Here is a 17,500-nt window from a genome sequence, read left to right as displayed (position 1 = left end):
GTGCTCCAGCACATTTAACACAATTGCGCAATGACCATATCACTCTGATACACTACCACACACACACACACACAGGCACTCTCACACACACACACACACACACACCCATCTCTCTTCTCAAACACATGGAAGGAAGTGCTGCTGTAGTCTGTTTGATACGATAGCCTATATTGTTGTGTCCCATATTGGCTTATGTGTCCAACAGACTGTACAGCAGCAGTTACATCTGATGGAGTAGAGAGATGTGAGATGTGTGTGTTTGTGTGAGTGTGTGTGAGTGTTTGTGTGTGTGTGTATGTGTGTGTGTATCTGAGGTACATGATTGTTGTGTAATTGTGTTATGTGACACGAGCAGCTGTCACTCTATAAACCATGGAATTCACTGAACATTCCTCTGCATTCAGAGCAGCTGTCACTCTATAAACCATGGAATTCACTGAACATTCCTCTGCATTCAGAGCAGCTGTCACTCTATAAACCATGGAATTCACTGAACATTCCTCTGCATTCAGAGCAGCTGTCACTCTATAAACCATGGAATTCACTGAACATTCCTCTGCATTCAGAGCAGCTGTCACTCTATGAACCATGGAATTCACTGAACATTCCTCTGCATTCAGAGCAGCTGTCACTCTATAAACCATGGAATTCACTGAACATTCCTCTGCATTCAGAGCAGCTGTCACTCTATAAACCATGGAATTCACTGAACATTCCTCTGCATTCAGAGCAGCTGTCACTCTATGAACCATGGAATTCACTGAACATTCCTCTGCATTCACATACACCCATCTTATTACTGGTGTTGGGGTAGGTGCAGTACACACACACACACACACACACACACACACACACACACACACACACACACACACACACACACACACACACACACACACACACACACACACACACACACACACACACACACATGAACGCACGCACGCACACACAAATACACGCACACACACACCTTTGCGGTACCAGGGCAGGTACCATGGACAGGAAACATTGACTGTTGTTCCAGGAAGTCCATCAGGCCAGCAGGCATACTGGTCAAACGTCCTGTTACACACCAGTCCTGTGGAGGGGTCAAATACCAAAGGTCACACATTCCAGTACTTTACCTGTTTAACACAGCTATAACACACACCGATATAAAATAGCTACAACACACCGATATAACACAGGAATAACACACTGATATAACACAGCTATAACACACCGATATAACACAGGAATAACACACTGATATAACACAGCTATAACACACCGATATAACACAGGAATAACACAGCTATAACACAGCGATATAACACAGGAATAACACAGCTATAACACACCGATATAACACAGCTACAACACACCGATATAACACAGGAATAACACAGCTATAACACAGCGATATAACACAGGAATAACACAGCTATGACACACTGATATAACACAGCTACAACACACCGATATAAAACAGGAATAACACAGCTATAACACAATGATATAACACAGCTATAACACAATGATATAACACAGGAAATGCAGAGTTATAACACACCGATATAACACAGGAATAACACAGCTATAACACACTGATATAACACAGGAATAGCACAGCTATAACACACCGATATAACACAGCTATAACACACCAATATAACACAGCTATAACACACCGATATTACACAGCTATAACACACCAATATTACACAGCTATAACACACCGATATTACACAGCTATAACACACCAACATAACACAGCTATAACACACCAATATAACACAGGAATAACACAGCTATAACTTACCGATATAACACAGCTATAACACACCGATATAACACAGGAATAACACAGCTATAACACACCAATATAACACAGCTATAACACACCGATATAACACAGCTATAACACACCGATATTACACAGCTATAACACATCGATATAACACAGGAATAACACAGCTATAGCACACCGATAAAAAACACCAATATAACACATCAATATAACACCGATAAAACACACCGATATAACACAGGTATAATACACCAATATAACACACCGATTTAACACAGCTATAACACAGCTATAACACAGCTATAACACACCAATATAACACAGCTATAACACACCAACATAACACAGCTATAACACACAATATAACACAGCTATAACACACCGATATAACACAGCTATAACACACCAATATAACACACCAACATAACACAGCTATAACACAGCTATAACACACCGATATAACACAACTATAACACACCGATATAACACAACTATAACACACCAATGTAACACAGCTATAACACACCAACATAACACAGCTATAACACACAATATAACACAGCTATAACACACCGATATAACACAGCTATAACACACCAATATAACACACCAATATAACACAGCTATAACACAGCTAAAACACACCGATATAACACAGCTATAACACACCGATATAACACAGCTATAACACACCAATATAACACACCAACATAACACAGCTATAACACAGCTATAACACACCAATATAACACAGCTATAACACACCGATATAACACAGCTATAACACACCAATATAACACACCAACATAACACAGCTATAACACACCGATATAACACAGCTATAACACACCGATATAACACAGCTATAACACATCGATATAACACAGCTATAACACACCAATATAACACAACTATAACACACCAATATAACACACCAATATAACACAGCTATAACACACCAACATAACACAGCTATAACACAGCTATAACACACCGATATAACACAACTATAACACACCGATATAACACAACTATAACACACCAATGTAACACAGCTATAACACACCAATATAACACAGCTATAACACACCGATATAACACAGCTATAACACACCGATATAACACAGGAATAGCACAGCTATAACATACTGATATAACACAGCTACAACACACCAATATAACACGGGAATAGCACAGCTATAATACACCGATATAACACAGCTGTAACACACCGATATAACACAGGAATAACACAGCTATAACACACCAATATAACACAGGAATAGTACAGCTACAACACACCGATGTAACACAGCTATAACACACCGATATAACACAGGAATAGCACAGCTATAACACACCGATATAACACAGGAATAGCACAGCTATAACACACCGATGTAACACAGCTATAACACACTGATATAACACAGCTATAACACACCGATATAACACAGGAATAGCACAGCTATAACACACCGATGTAACACAGCTATAACACACTGATATAACACAGGAATAGCACAGCTATAACACACCGATATAACACAGGAATAACACAGCTATAACACACCGATGTAACACAGGAATAGCACAGCTATAACACACCGATGTAACACAGCTATAACACACCAATATAACACAGGAATAGCACAGCTATAACACACCGATATAACACAGGAATAGCACAGCTATAACACACCGATATAACACAGCTATAACACACTGATATAACACAGGAATAACACAGCTATAACATACTGATATAACACAGCTACAACACACCAATATAACACGGGAATAGCACAGCTATAATACACCGATATAACACAGCTGTAACACACCGATATAACACAGGAATAACACAGCTATAACACACCAATATAACACAGGAATAGTACAGCTACAACACACCGATATAACACAGGAATAACACAGCTATAACACACCAATATAACACAGGAATAGTACAGCTACAACACACCGATGTAACACAGCTATAACACACCGATATAACACAGGAATAGCACAGCTATAACACACCGATATAACACAGGAATAGCACAGCTATAACACACCGATGTAACACAGCTATAACACACCGATATAACACAGCTATAACACACCGATATAACACAGGAATAGCACAGCTATAACACACCGATGTAACACAGCTATAACACACCGATATAACACAGCTACAACACACCAATATAACACGGGAATAGCACAGCTATAATACACCGATATAACACAGCTGTAACACACCGATATAACACAGGAATAACACAGCTATAACACACCAATATAACACAGGAATAGTACAGCTACAACACACCGATGTAACACAGCTATAACACACCGATATAACACAGGAATAGCACAGCTATAACACACCGATATAACACAGGAATAGCACAGCTATAACACACCGATGTAACACAGCTATAACACACCGATATAACACAGCTATAACACACCGATATAACACAGAAATAGCACAGCTATAACACACCGATATAACACAGCTATAACACACTGATATAACACAGGAATAGCACAGCTATAACACACCGATATAACACAGCTATAACACACTGATATAACACAGGAATAGCACAGCTATAACACACCGATATAACACAGGAATAACACAGCTATAACACACCGATGTAACACAGGAATAGCACAGCTATAACACACCGATGTAACACAGCTATAACACACCAATATAACACAGGAATAGCACAGCTATAACACACCGATATAACACAGGAATAGCACAGCTATAACACACCGATATAACACAGCTATAACACACTGATATAACACAGGAATAACACAGCTATAACATACTGATATAACACAGCTACAACACACCAATATAACACGGGAATAGCACAGCTATAATACACCAATATAACACAGCTGTAACACACCGATATAACACAGGAATAACACAGCTATAACACACAATATAACACAGGAATAGTACAGCTACAACACACCGATGTAACACAGCTATAACACACCGATATAACACAGGAATAGCACAGCTATAACACACCGATATAACACAGGAATAGCACAGCTATAACACACCGATGTAACACAGCTATAACACACTGATATAACACAGCTATAACACACCGATATAACACAGGAATAGCACAGCTATAACACACCGATGTAACACAGCTATAACACACTGATATAACACAGGAATAGCACAGCTATAACACACCGATATAACACAGGAATAACACAGCTATAACACACCGATGTAACACAGGAATAGCACAGCTATAACACACCGATGTAACACAGCTATAACACACCAATATAACACAGGAATAGCACAGCTATAACACACCGATATAACACAGGAATAGCACAGCTATAACACACCGATATAACACAGCTATAACACACTGATATAACACAGGAATAACACAGCTATAACATACTGATATAACACAGCTACAACACACCAATATAACACGGGAATAGCACAGCTATAATACACCGATATAACACAGCTGTAACACACCGATATAACACAGGAATAACACAGCTATAACACACCAATATAACACAGGAATAGTACAGCTACAACACACCGATATAACACAGGAATAACACAGCTATAACACACCAATATAACACAGGAATAGTACAGCTACAACACACCGATGTAACACAGCTATAACACACCGATATAACACAGGAATAGCACAGCTATAACACACCGATATAACACAGGAATAGCACAGCTATAACACACCGATGTAACACAGCTATAACACACCGATATAACACAGCTATAACACACCGATATAACACAGGAATAGCACAGCTATAATACACCGATATAACACAGCTGTAACACACCGATATAACACAGGAATAACACAGCTATAACACACCAATATAACACAGGAATAGTACAGCTACAACACACCGATGTAACACAGCTATAACACACCGATATAACACTGGAATAGCACAGCTATAACACACCGATATAACACAGGAATAGCACAGCTATAACACACCGATGTAACACAGCTATAACACACCGATATAACACAGCTATAACACACCGATATAACACAGGAATAGCACAGCTATAACACACCGATATAACACAGCTATAACACACTGATATAACACAGGAATAGCACAGCTATAACACACCGATATAACACAGCTATAACACACTGATATAACACAGGAATAGCACAGCTATAACACACCGATATAACACAGGAATAACACAGCTATAACACACCGATGTAACACAGGAATAGCACAGCTATAACACACCGATGTAACACAGCTATAACACACCAATATAACACAGGAATAGCACAGCTATAACACACCGATATAACACAGGAATAGCACAGCTATAACACACCGATATAACACAGCTATAACACACTGATATAACACAGGAATTACACAGCTATAACATACCGATATAACACAGCTATAACACACCGATATAACACAGCTATAACACACCAATATAACACAGCTACAACACACCGATATAACACAGCTATAACACACCAATATAACACAGCTATAACACACCGATATAACACAGGAATAGCACAGCTATAACACACCAATATAACAGGAATAATATAAAAATAAAATAAAATCTTTTAAAAATCTAATTGTATTTGTCACATGCGTCGAATACAAAAGGTGTAGGGAGACCTTAACGTGAAATGCTTACTTACAAGCCTTAACCAACAATGCAGTTTTAAGAAAATAGAGTTAAGAAAATATCTACAAAAGTAAAAAATAAAATGAACACAATAAAATAACAATAATGAGGCCATATACAGGGGGTACGGAGTCAATGTGCCGGGTTACAGGATAGTTGAGGTCATTTGTACATGCAGGTGGGGGTGAAGTGACTATGCATAGGGGTTAAATAGCGAGTACAGCAGCAGAGTAAAAAACAAAGGGGGGGGGGGGGGGGGGGGGGGTAAATGCAAATAGTGTGGGTGGCCATTTGATTAATTGTTCGGCAGACTTATTGCTTGGGGGTAGAAGCTGTTAAGCTGTTAAGGAGCCTTTTGGACATAGACTTGGCGTTCCGCTTGCTGTGCAGTAGCAGAGAGAACAGTGTATGACTAGGGTGACTGGAGTCTTTGACAATTCTGAGGCCCTTCCTCTGACACGCCTAGTATAGAGGTCCTGGATGGCAGGAAACTTGGCCCCAGTGATGTACTGGGCCGTACGCACTACACTCTGTAGCGCTATCATAGCTCTAATATACCATTATCCCACAGGAATAACCTAGCTCTCACATACCATTATACCACAGGAATAACCTAGCTCTCACATACCATTATACCACAGGAATAACCTTGCTCTGACATACCATTATACCACAGGAATAACCTAGCTCTCACATACCATTATACCACAGGAATAACCTAGCTCTAAAATACCATTATACCACAGGAATAACCTAGCTCGCACATACCATTATACCACAGGAATAACATAGCTCTCATATACCATTATACCATAGGAATAACCTAGCTCTGACATACCATTATACCACAGGAATAACCTTGCTCTAACATACCATTACACCACAGGAATAACCTAGCTCTGACATACCATTATACCACAGGAATAACCTAGCTCTCACATACCATTATACCACAGGAATAACCTAGCTCTGACATACCATTATACCACAGGAATAACCTAGCTCTAACATACCATTATACCACAGGAATAACCTAACTCTGACATACCATTATACCACAGGAATAACCTAGCTCTCACATACCATTATACCACAGGAATAACCTAGCTCTCACATACCATTATACCACAGGAATAACCTAGCTCTCACATACCATTATACCACAGGAATAACCTAGCTCTCACATACCATTATACCACAGGAATAACCTAGCTCTGACATACCATTATACCACAGGAATAACCTAGCTCTCACATACCATTATTAAACAGGAATAACCTAGCTCTGACATACCATTATACCACAGGAATAACCTAGCTCTAACATACCATTATACCACAGGAATAACCTAACTCTGACATATCATTATACCACAGGAATAACCTAGCTCTCACATACCATTATACCACAGGAATAACCTAGCTCTCACATACCATTATACCACAGGAATAACCTAGCTCTCACATACCATTATACCACAGGAATAACCTAGCTCTCACATACCATTATACCACAGGAATAACCTAGCTCTCACATACCATTATACCACAGGAATAACCTAGCTCTCACATACCATTATACCACAGGAATGACCTAGCTCTCACATACCATTATACCACAGGAATAACCTATCTCTGACATACCATTATACCACAGGAATAAACTAGCTCCCACATGCCATTATACCACAGCAATAACCTATCTCTGACATACCATTATACCCAAGGAATAACCTAGCTCTCACATACCATTATACCACAGGAATAACCTAGCTCTGACATACCATTATACCACAGGAATAACCTAGCTCTCACATACCATTATACCACAGGAATAACCTAGCTCTCACATACCATTATACCACAGGAATAACCTAGCTCTCACATACCATTATACCACAGGAATAACCTAGCTCTCACATACCATTATACCACAGGAATGACCTAGCTCTCACATACCATTATACCACAGGAATAACCTATCTCTGACATACCATTATACAACAGGAATAACCTAGCTCTCACATACCATTATACCACAGGAATAACCTAGCTATGACATACCATTATACCACAGGAATAACCTAGCTCTCACATACCATTATACCACAGGAATAACCTAGCTCTGACATACCATTATACCACAGGAATAACCTAGCTCTCACATACCATTATACCACAGGAATAACATATCTGTGACATACCATTATACCACAGGAATAACCTAGCTCTCACATACCATTATACCACAGGAATAACCTAGCTCTGACATACCATTATACCACAGGAATAACCTAGCTCTCACATACCATTATACCACAGGAATAACCTAGCTCTGACATACCATTATACCACAGGAATAACCTAGCTCTGACATACCATTATACTACAGGAATAAACTAGCTCTCACATACCATTATACCACAGGAATAACCTAGCTCTCACATACCATTATACCACAGGAATAACCTAGCTCTCACATACCATTATACCACAGGAATAACCTAGCTCTCACATACCATTATACCACAGGAATAACCTAGCTCTCACATACCATTATACCACAGGAATGACCTAGCTCTCACATACCATTATACCACAGGAATAACCTATCTCTGACATACCATTATACCACAGGAATAAACTAGCTCCCACATGCCATTATACCACAGCAATAACCTATCTCTGACATACCATTATACCACAGGAATAACCTAGCTCTCACATACCATTATACCACAGGAATAACCTAGCTATGACATACCATTATACCACAGGAATAACCTAGCTCTCACATACCATTATACCACAGGAATAACCTAGCTCTGACATACCATTATACCACAGGAATAACCTAGCTCTCACATACCATTAAACCACAGGAATAACATATCTGTGACATACCATTATACCACAGGAATAACCTAGCTCTCACATACCATTATACCACAGGAATAACCTAGCTCTGACATACCATTATACCACAGGAATAACCTAGCTCTCACATACCATTATACCACAGGAATAACCTAGCTCTCACATACCATTATACCACAGGAATAACCTAGCTCTCACATACCATTATACCACAGGAATAACATATCTGTGACATACCATTATACCACAGGAATAACCTAGCTCTCACATACCATTATACCACAGGAATAACCTATCTCTGACATACCATTATACCACAGGAATAACCTAGCTCTCACATACCATTATACCACAGGAATAACCTATCTCTGACATACCATTATACCACAGGAATAACCTAGCTCTCACATACCATTATACCACAGGAATAACCTAGCTCTGACATACCATTATACCACAGGAATAACCTAGCTCTGACATACCATTATACAACAGGAATAACCTAGCTCTGACATACCATTATACCACAGGAATAACCTATCTCTGACATATCATTATACCACAGGAATAACCTAGCTCTCACATACCATTATACCACAGGAATAACCTAGCTCTCACATACCATTATACCACAGGAATAACCTATCTCTCACATACCATTATACCACAGGAATAACCTAGCTCTGACATACCATTATACCACAGGAATAAACTGGCTCTCACATACCATTATACCACAGGAATAACGTCACTCTAACATACCATTATACCACAGGAATAACCTAGCTCTCACATACCATTATAACACAGGAATAACCTAGCTATCACATACCATTATACCACAGGAATAACCTAGCTCTCACATACCATTATACCACAGGAATAACCTAGCTCTGACATACCATTATACCACAGGAATAACCTAGCTCTAACATACCATTATACCACAGGAATAACCTAGCTCTGACATACCATTATACCACAGGAATAACCTAGCTCTCACATACCATTATACCACAGGAATAACCTAGCTCTCACATACCATTATACCACAGGAATAACCTAGCTCTCACATACCATTATACCACAGGAATAACCTAGCTCTCACATACCATTATACCACAGGAATAACGTAGCTCTCACATACCATTATAGCACAGGAATAACCTAGCTCTCACATACCATTATACCACAGGAATAACCTTGCTCTCACATACCATTATACCACAGGAATAACCTATCTCTGACATACCATTATACCACAGGAATAACCTAGCTCTCACATACCATTATACCACAGGAATAACCTAGCTCTCACATACCATTATACCACAGGAATAACCTAGCTCTTACGTACCATTATACCACAGGAATAACCTAGCTCTCATGTACCATTATACCACAGGAATAACCTATCTCTGACATACCATTATACCACAGGAATAAACAAGCTCCCACATGCCATTATACCACAGGAATAACCTATCTCTGACATACCATTATACCACAGGAATAACCTAGCTCTCACATACCATTATACCACAGGAATAGCATATCTGTGACATACCATTATACCACAGGAATAACCTAGCTCTCACATACCATTATACCACAGGAATAACCTAGCTCTGACATACCATTATACCACAGGAATAACCTAGCTCTCACATACTATTATACCACAGGAATAACCTATCTCTGACATACCATTATACCACAGGAATAACCTAGCTCTCACATACCATTATACCACAGGAATAACCTAGCTCTTACGTACCATTATACCACAGGAATAACCTAGCTCTCATGTACCATTATACCACAGGAATAACCTATCTCTGACATACCATTATACCACAGGAATAAACAAGCTCCCACATGCCATTATACCACAGGAATAACCTATCTCTGACATACCATTATACCACAGGAATAACCTAGCTCTCACATACCATTATACCACAGGAATAACCTATCTCTGACATACCATTATACCACAGGAATAACCTAGCTCTCACATACCATTATACCACAGGAATAACCTAGCTCTCACATACCATTATACCACAGGAATAACCTAGCTCTCACATACCATTATACCACAGGAATAACCTAGCTCTGACATACCATTATACCACAGGAATAACCTAGCTCTAACATACCATTATACCACAGGAATAACCTAGCTCTGACATACCATTATACCACAGGAATAACCTAGCTCTCACATACCATTATACCACAGGAATAGCCTATCTCTGACATACCATTATACCACAGGAATAACCTAGCTCTCACATACCATTATACCACAGGAATAACCTATCTCTGACATACCATTATACCACAGGAATAACCTAGCTCTCACATACCATTATACCACAGGAATAACCTAGCTCTCACATACCATTATACCACAGGAATAACCTAGCTCTGACATACCATTATACCACAGGAATAACCTAGCTCTCACATACCATTATACCACAGGAATAACATATCTGTGACATACCATTATACCACAGGAATAACCTAGCTCTCACATACCATTATACCACAGGAATAACCTAGCTCTGACATACCATTATACCACAGGAATAACCTAGCTCTCACATACCATTATACCACAGGAATAACCTAGCTCTGACATACCATTATACCACAGGAATAACCTATCTCTGACATACCATTATACCACAGGAATAACCTAGCTCTCACATACCATTATACCACAGGAATAGCCTATCTCTGACATACCATTATACCACAGGAATAACCTAGCTCTCACATACCATTATACCACAGGAATATCCTATCTCTGACATACCATTATACCACAGGAATAACCTAGCTCTCACATACCATTATACCACAGGAATAACCTATCTCTGACATACCGTTATACCACAGGAATAACCTAGCTCCCACATGCCATTATACCACAGGAATAACCTATCTCTGACATACCATTATACCACAGGAATAACCTAGCTCTCACATACCATTATACCACAGGAATAACCTAGCTCTGACATACCATTATACCACAGGAATAACCTAGCTCTCACATACCATTATACCACAGGAATAACCTAGCTCTCACATACCATTATACCACAGGAATAACCTAGCTCTCACATACCATTATACCACAGGAATAACCTATCTCTGACATACCGTTATACCACAGGAATAACCTAGCTCCCACACGCCATTATACCACAGGAATAACCTATCTCTGACATACCATTATACCACAGGAATAACCTAGCTCTCACATACCATTATACCACAGGAAAAACCTAGCTCTCACATGACAGGGAGGCTCTGTGATGGGGTAGAGTGGTGATATGTGTACGTGTCCATTTCTAATTGGGCAAAAGTTTCAATCAGCAGATTATCCACTGTGGTTATGAAGGGTCTGAGGTTGATGACATCACAGCGTGAGGCAGAGACTGACCTGAGGCGGGAGGCGTGGTGACGATGCTCTGAGAACACTGGTTCTTGTAGCTCGTCCATTGTTCCATCAGGAGCTTCAGAGATTTAGCCGAGGAGACCTGGGTACAAAAGGAGAACAGTAATTAGACTCTGCTGAACCTCCATCTAAATAAATGTTTGTGTGTGTGTGTGTGTGTGTGTGTGTACAAATGTACTCTCTTTATTTAATTTGTTTATTTATTTATTTAACTAGGCAAGTCAGTTAAGAACACATTCTTAATTACAATGACGGCCTACCCCAGGCCAAACTGGGACAACACTGGGCCAATTGTGCACCGCCCTATAGGACTCCCAATCACAGCCGGATGTGATACAGCCTGGATTCAAAACCAGGAACTGTATTGACGCCTCTTGCACTGAGATACAGTGCCTTAGACCACTGCGCCACTCGGGAGCCCTTCATTTGTTCCGTTTGTCCCAGCAGAATACATTTGCAGCAAACAGGATCGTAATATTTAGTGATTAGGCTGATCCAGGCTTTATCACATTAGGCTATTAGCAAAATTGTGTGTTAGTGCAGGTTTTCAGTGAATTTATGTAAATCCTACGGCCTAGGAACATTCTCAGCATCAACAGTGATCAAATTAAGACCTTACACCTGTCTGTGCGTGTGTGCGCGCGTGCGTGCGTGTGTGTGTGTGTTTGTGTGTGTGTGTGTGTGTGTGTGTGTGTGTGTGTGTGTGTGTGTGTGTGTGTGTGTGTGTGTGTGTGTGTGTGTGTGTGTGTGTGTGTGTGTGTGTGTGTGTGTGTGTGTGTGTGTGTGTGTGTGTGAGAAAGACAGAGAGTCTTACCTGGGTGTAGCCAGAGAGGGTGAGCAGAGATAAGAGGACACACATCTGGGACATCCCACCTGGCTACGCTGGGAGAGGAGGGGTGGGGGGACTCAACTCATCAGGGGGCTCAGCCTGGTCTACCCTACATGCTACACACACACACACACACACACACACACACACACACACACACACACACACACACACACACACACGTGCACACACACACAGACACACATACACACACACAGACACACATGCACACACACACACACGTGCACACACAAACAAACAGACACACATGCGCGCACACACACACACACATGCGCACACACACACACATGCACACACAAGAACACAGAGAGGAAGAGAGAGAGAGATAAATGTCAAATTGTCTTTTTACCAAATTACTGTAACAGACCACGTATTCACCCTGCACACCCTAATTGACAAACAAACAAACCAAAAGAAAGGCAAAGTCTTCTCATGCTTTGTTGATTTCAAACAAGCCTTCGACTCAATTTGGCATGAGGTTCTGCTATACAAATTGATGGAAAGTGGTGTTTGGGGAAAAACATACGACATTATAAAATCCATTTACACAAACAACAAGTCTGCGGTTAAAATAGGCAAAACACACACACATTTCTTCCCACAGGGCCGTGGGGTGAGACAGGGATGCAGCTTAAGCCCCACCCTCTTCAACATATATATCAACGAATTGGCGAGGGCACTAGAACAGTCTGCAGCACCCGGCCTCACCCTACTAGAATCTGAAGTCAAATGTCTACTGATGATCTGGTGCATCTGTCCCCAACCAAGGAGGGCCTTCAGCAGCACCTAGATCTTCTGCACAGATTCTGCCAGACCTGGGCCCTGACAGTAAATCTTAGTAAGACCAAAATAATGGCGTTCCAAAAAAGGTCCAGTCACCAGGACCACAAATATAAATTCCATCTAGACACCATTGCTCTAGAGCGCACAAAAAACTAGACATACCTTGGCCTAAACATCAGCGCCACAGGTAACTACCACAAAGCTATGAACGATCTGAGAGACAAGGCAAGGGCCTTCAATGCCATCAAAAGGAACTCAATGCAACATACCAATTAGGATCTGTCTAAAAATAGTTGAATCAGTTATAGAACCCATTCCCCTTATGGTTGTGAGGTCTGGGGTCCGCTCACCAACCAATAATTCACAAAATGGGACAAACACCAAATTGAGACTCTGCATGCAGAATTCTGCAAAAATATCCTCTGTGTACAACGTAGAACACCAAATAATGCATGCAGAGCAGAATTAGGCCGATACCCGCTAATTATCAAAATCCATAAATGACCCCGTTATATTCTACAACCACCTAAAATTAAGCGATTCCCAAACCTTCCATAACAAAGCCATCACCTACATAGAGAAGAACCTGGAGAAGAGTCCCCTTAGCAAGCTAGTCCTGGGGCTCTGTTCACAAACACAAGCACACCCCACAGAGCCCAGGACAGCAACACAATTAGACCCAACCAAATCATGAGAAAACAAAAAGATAATTACTTGACACATTGGAAAGAATTTACAAAAAAACAGAGCAAACTAGAATGATTTTTGACAGAGAGTACACAGTGGCAGAATGCCTGACCACTGTGACTGACCCAAACTTAAGGAAAGCTTTGACTATGTACAGACTCAGTGAGCATAGCCTTGCTATCGAGAAAGGCCGCCGTAGGCAGACCTGGCTCTCAAGAGAAGACAGGCTATGTACACACTGCCCACAAAATGAGATGGAAACGGAGCTGTACTTCCTAACCTCCTGCCCAATGTATGACCATATTAGAGACACATATTTCCCTCAGATTACACAGACCCACAAAGAATTCAAAAACAAACCCGATGTTGATAAACTCCCATATCTACTGGGTGAAATACCACAGTGTGCAATCACAACAGCAAGATTTGTGACCTGTTGCTACAAGAAAAGGTCAACCAGTGAAGAACAAACACCATTGTAAATACAACCCATATTTATGCTTATTTATTTTCCCTTTTGTACTTTAACCATTTGTGCATCGTTACAACACTGTATATACACATAATATGACATTTGAAATGTGTTTATTCTTTTGAAACTTCTGTGAGTGTAATGTTCACTGTTCATTTTTATTGTTTATTTCACTTTTGTTTATTATCTACCTCACTTGATTTGGCAATGTTAACATATGTTTCCCATGCTAATAAAACCCCTTGAATTGAATTGAATTGATAAAGAGAGAGTTGCTTTCATTAATTGCTTACGCCTCTCAGCATAATATTACATATCCCTTTCTTATTCTCCTCCTCTTCATCATCCTCACCATCACCATGGGGAGATGAAGGGTGACTCTATAGGGACTTATGTAACCAAAGCGGGGGGGGTTACATAAGTCCCTTTAGGGTTGTAAAGGTTCCCACACTGCTAATGGCACTACACAGCCACACACACACTGATTTATAGTTCCCTGTAAAGATATGCTGATCTCAATCTGTGTGTGTGTGTGTGTGTGTGTGTATGTATGTATGTGTGTGGTGTGTGTGTGTGTGTGTGTGTGTGTGTGTGTGTGTGTGTGTGTGTGTGTGTGTGTGTGTGCGTGCGTGCGTGCGTGTGTGTGTGTGTGTGTTTATCCCATAGTGCTGAATGACTTGTGTTTGTCCCTAGTGAATTCTCAGAAGGGAATTCTACTCTGCTCCATCAGACAACTATGGGAAAAGTCTCATCATCCACTTCCATCACAGAGGAAATGACATGTGATTCCAAACCAACGCCTAGCACCTGTAAGTACATCATATAAGATAGTAACATACGGTAAGATATGAGGTGTCCTAAAAGACTGGATAAATATGTTGAAATAGCTTCACCTTGTCTTCTGTCTAGGTGTAATGTTAGACATATCGCTGAGCTATTGCATACACATCATTGTCAGTCTCTCTATCCAATCACAGCCCAGGAAAATTGACTTCCTGTTTGGTCATACAGGTCAGAGGTCAAAGTGATGTTTACGGCGGTTTCTTCTGCGCCACGGCATGTGCGTCTGTGTCCCACGCCGACGGCCGGTCCCCCTCTTCAGCTGCTGTGTAGTCGGAGAACGGAACGAAATCTGAAACGTTTCTGCAAAAAACACCTTTACTGTGGAAACATTTTTGGCTAAAACGTTTCAAATTCCATTCTGTTCCAATCTCTCTCTCTCTGCTGGGGGCTGTGATGGGCTGTGTTTGTGTGTGTGTGCACTCACATGTACAAGTCCAAGAGTATGTCACACAGAAGAGATTCCTTGTCACAGCTACGGAGTGACATCTAATTCCACAGGTGTCACACAGAAGAGGTTCCCCGTCACAGCTAGAGAGTGACATCTAATTCCACAGGTGTCACACAGAAGAGGTTCCCCGTCACAGCTACGGAGTGACATCTAATTCCACAGGTGTCACACAGAAGAGGTTCCTCGTCACAGCTAGAGAGTGACATCTAATTCCACAGGTGTCACACAGAAGAGGTTCCTCGTCACAGCTAGAGAGTGACATCTAATTCCACAGGTGTCACACAGAAGAGGTTCCTCGTCACAGCTAGAGAGTGACATCTAATTCCACAGGTGTCACACAGAAGAGGTTCCCCGTCACAGCTAGAGAGTGACGTCTAATTTCATTCCCTCTGGGAATGAGTCTGAGAGAGAGGGATGGAGGGAGAGAGAGAAGAGGGGGAGAGTAGAGAGGGAGGGAAAGAGGTAGGGAGAGAGGGGAAGGATGAGAGAGAGAGAGAGAGAGAGAGAAGAGAGAGAGAGAGAGAAAGAGAGAGAAA

At 40.7% G+C, this 17,500-nt stretch overlaps 1 protein-coding gene across 5 annotated transcripts in view; it reads right to left on the bottom strand.

Moving 5' to 3' along the window:
• LOC106592205 (glucagon receptor) overlaps positions 1-17,500 on the bottom strand; it is a 64,471-nt gene that overhangs the window by 15,261 nt on the left and 31,710 nt on the right. For all 5 annotated transcript variants that reach the window (XM_045690773.2, XM_045690772.2, XM_045690775.2 and 2 more), the window contains exons 2-4: positions 13,696-13,826; positions 12,867-12,963; positions 974-1,081 (exon numbers count right to left, since the gene is read on the bottom strand). In XM_045690773.2, coding sequence (XP_045546729.2) covers positions 974-1,081; positions 12,867-12,963; positions 13,696-13,749 — 259 coding nt within the window. In that variant the 5' untranslated portion in view covers positions 13,750-13,826. The remainder of the gene's footprint in view (positions 1-973; positions 1,082-12,866; positions 12,964-13,695; positions 13,827-17,500) is intronic.

Source organism: Salmo salar, chromosome 12, assembly GCF_965601325.2.
Source record: "Salmo salar chromosome 12, fSalSal1, whole genome shotgun sequence".
In the NCBI taxonomy this organism is placed as follows: domain Eukaryota; kingdom Metazoa; phylum Chordata; class Actinopteri; order Salmoniformes; family Salmonidae; genus Salmo; species Salmo salar.
The sequence above is the reverse complement of the archived record's forward strand: the minus strand, read 5'-3'. Positions and strand labels throughout refer to the sequence as shown.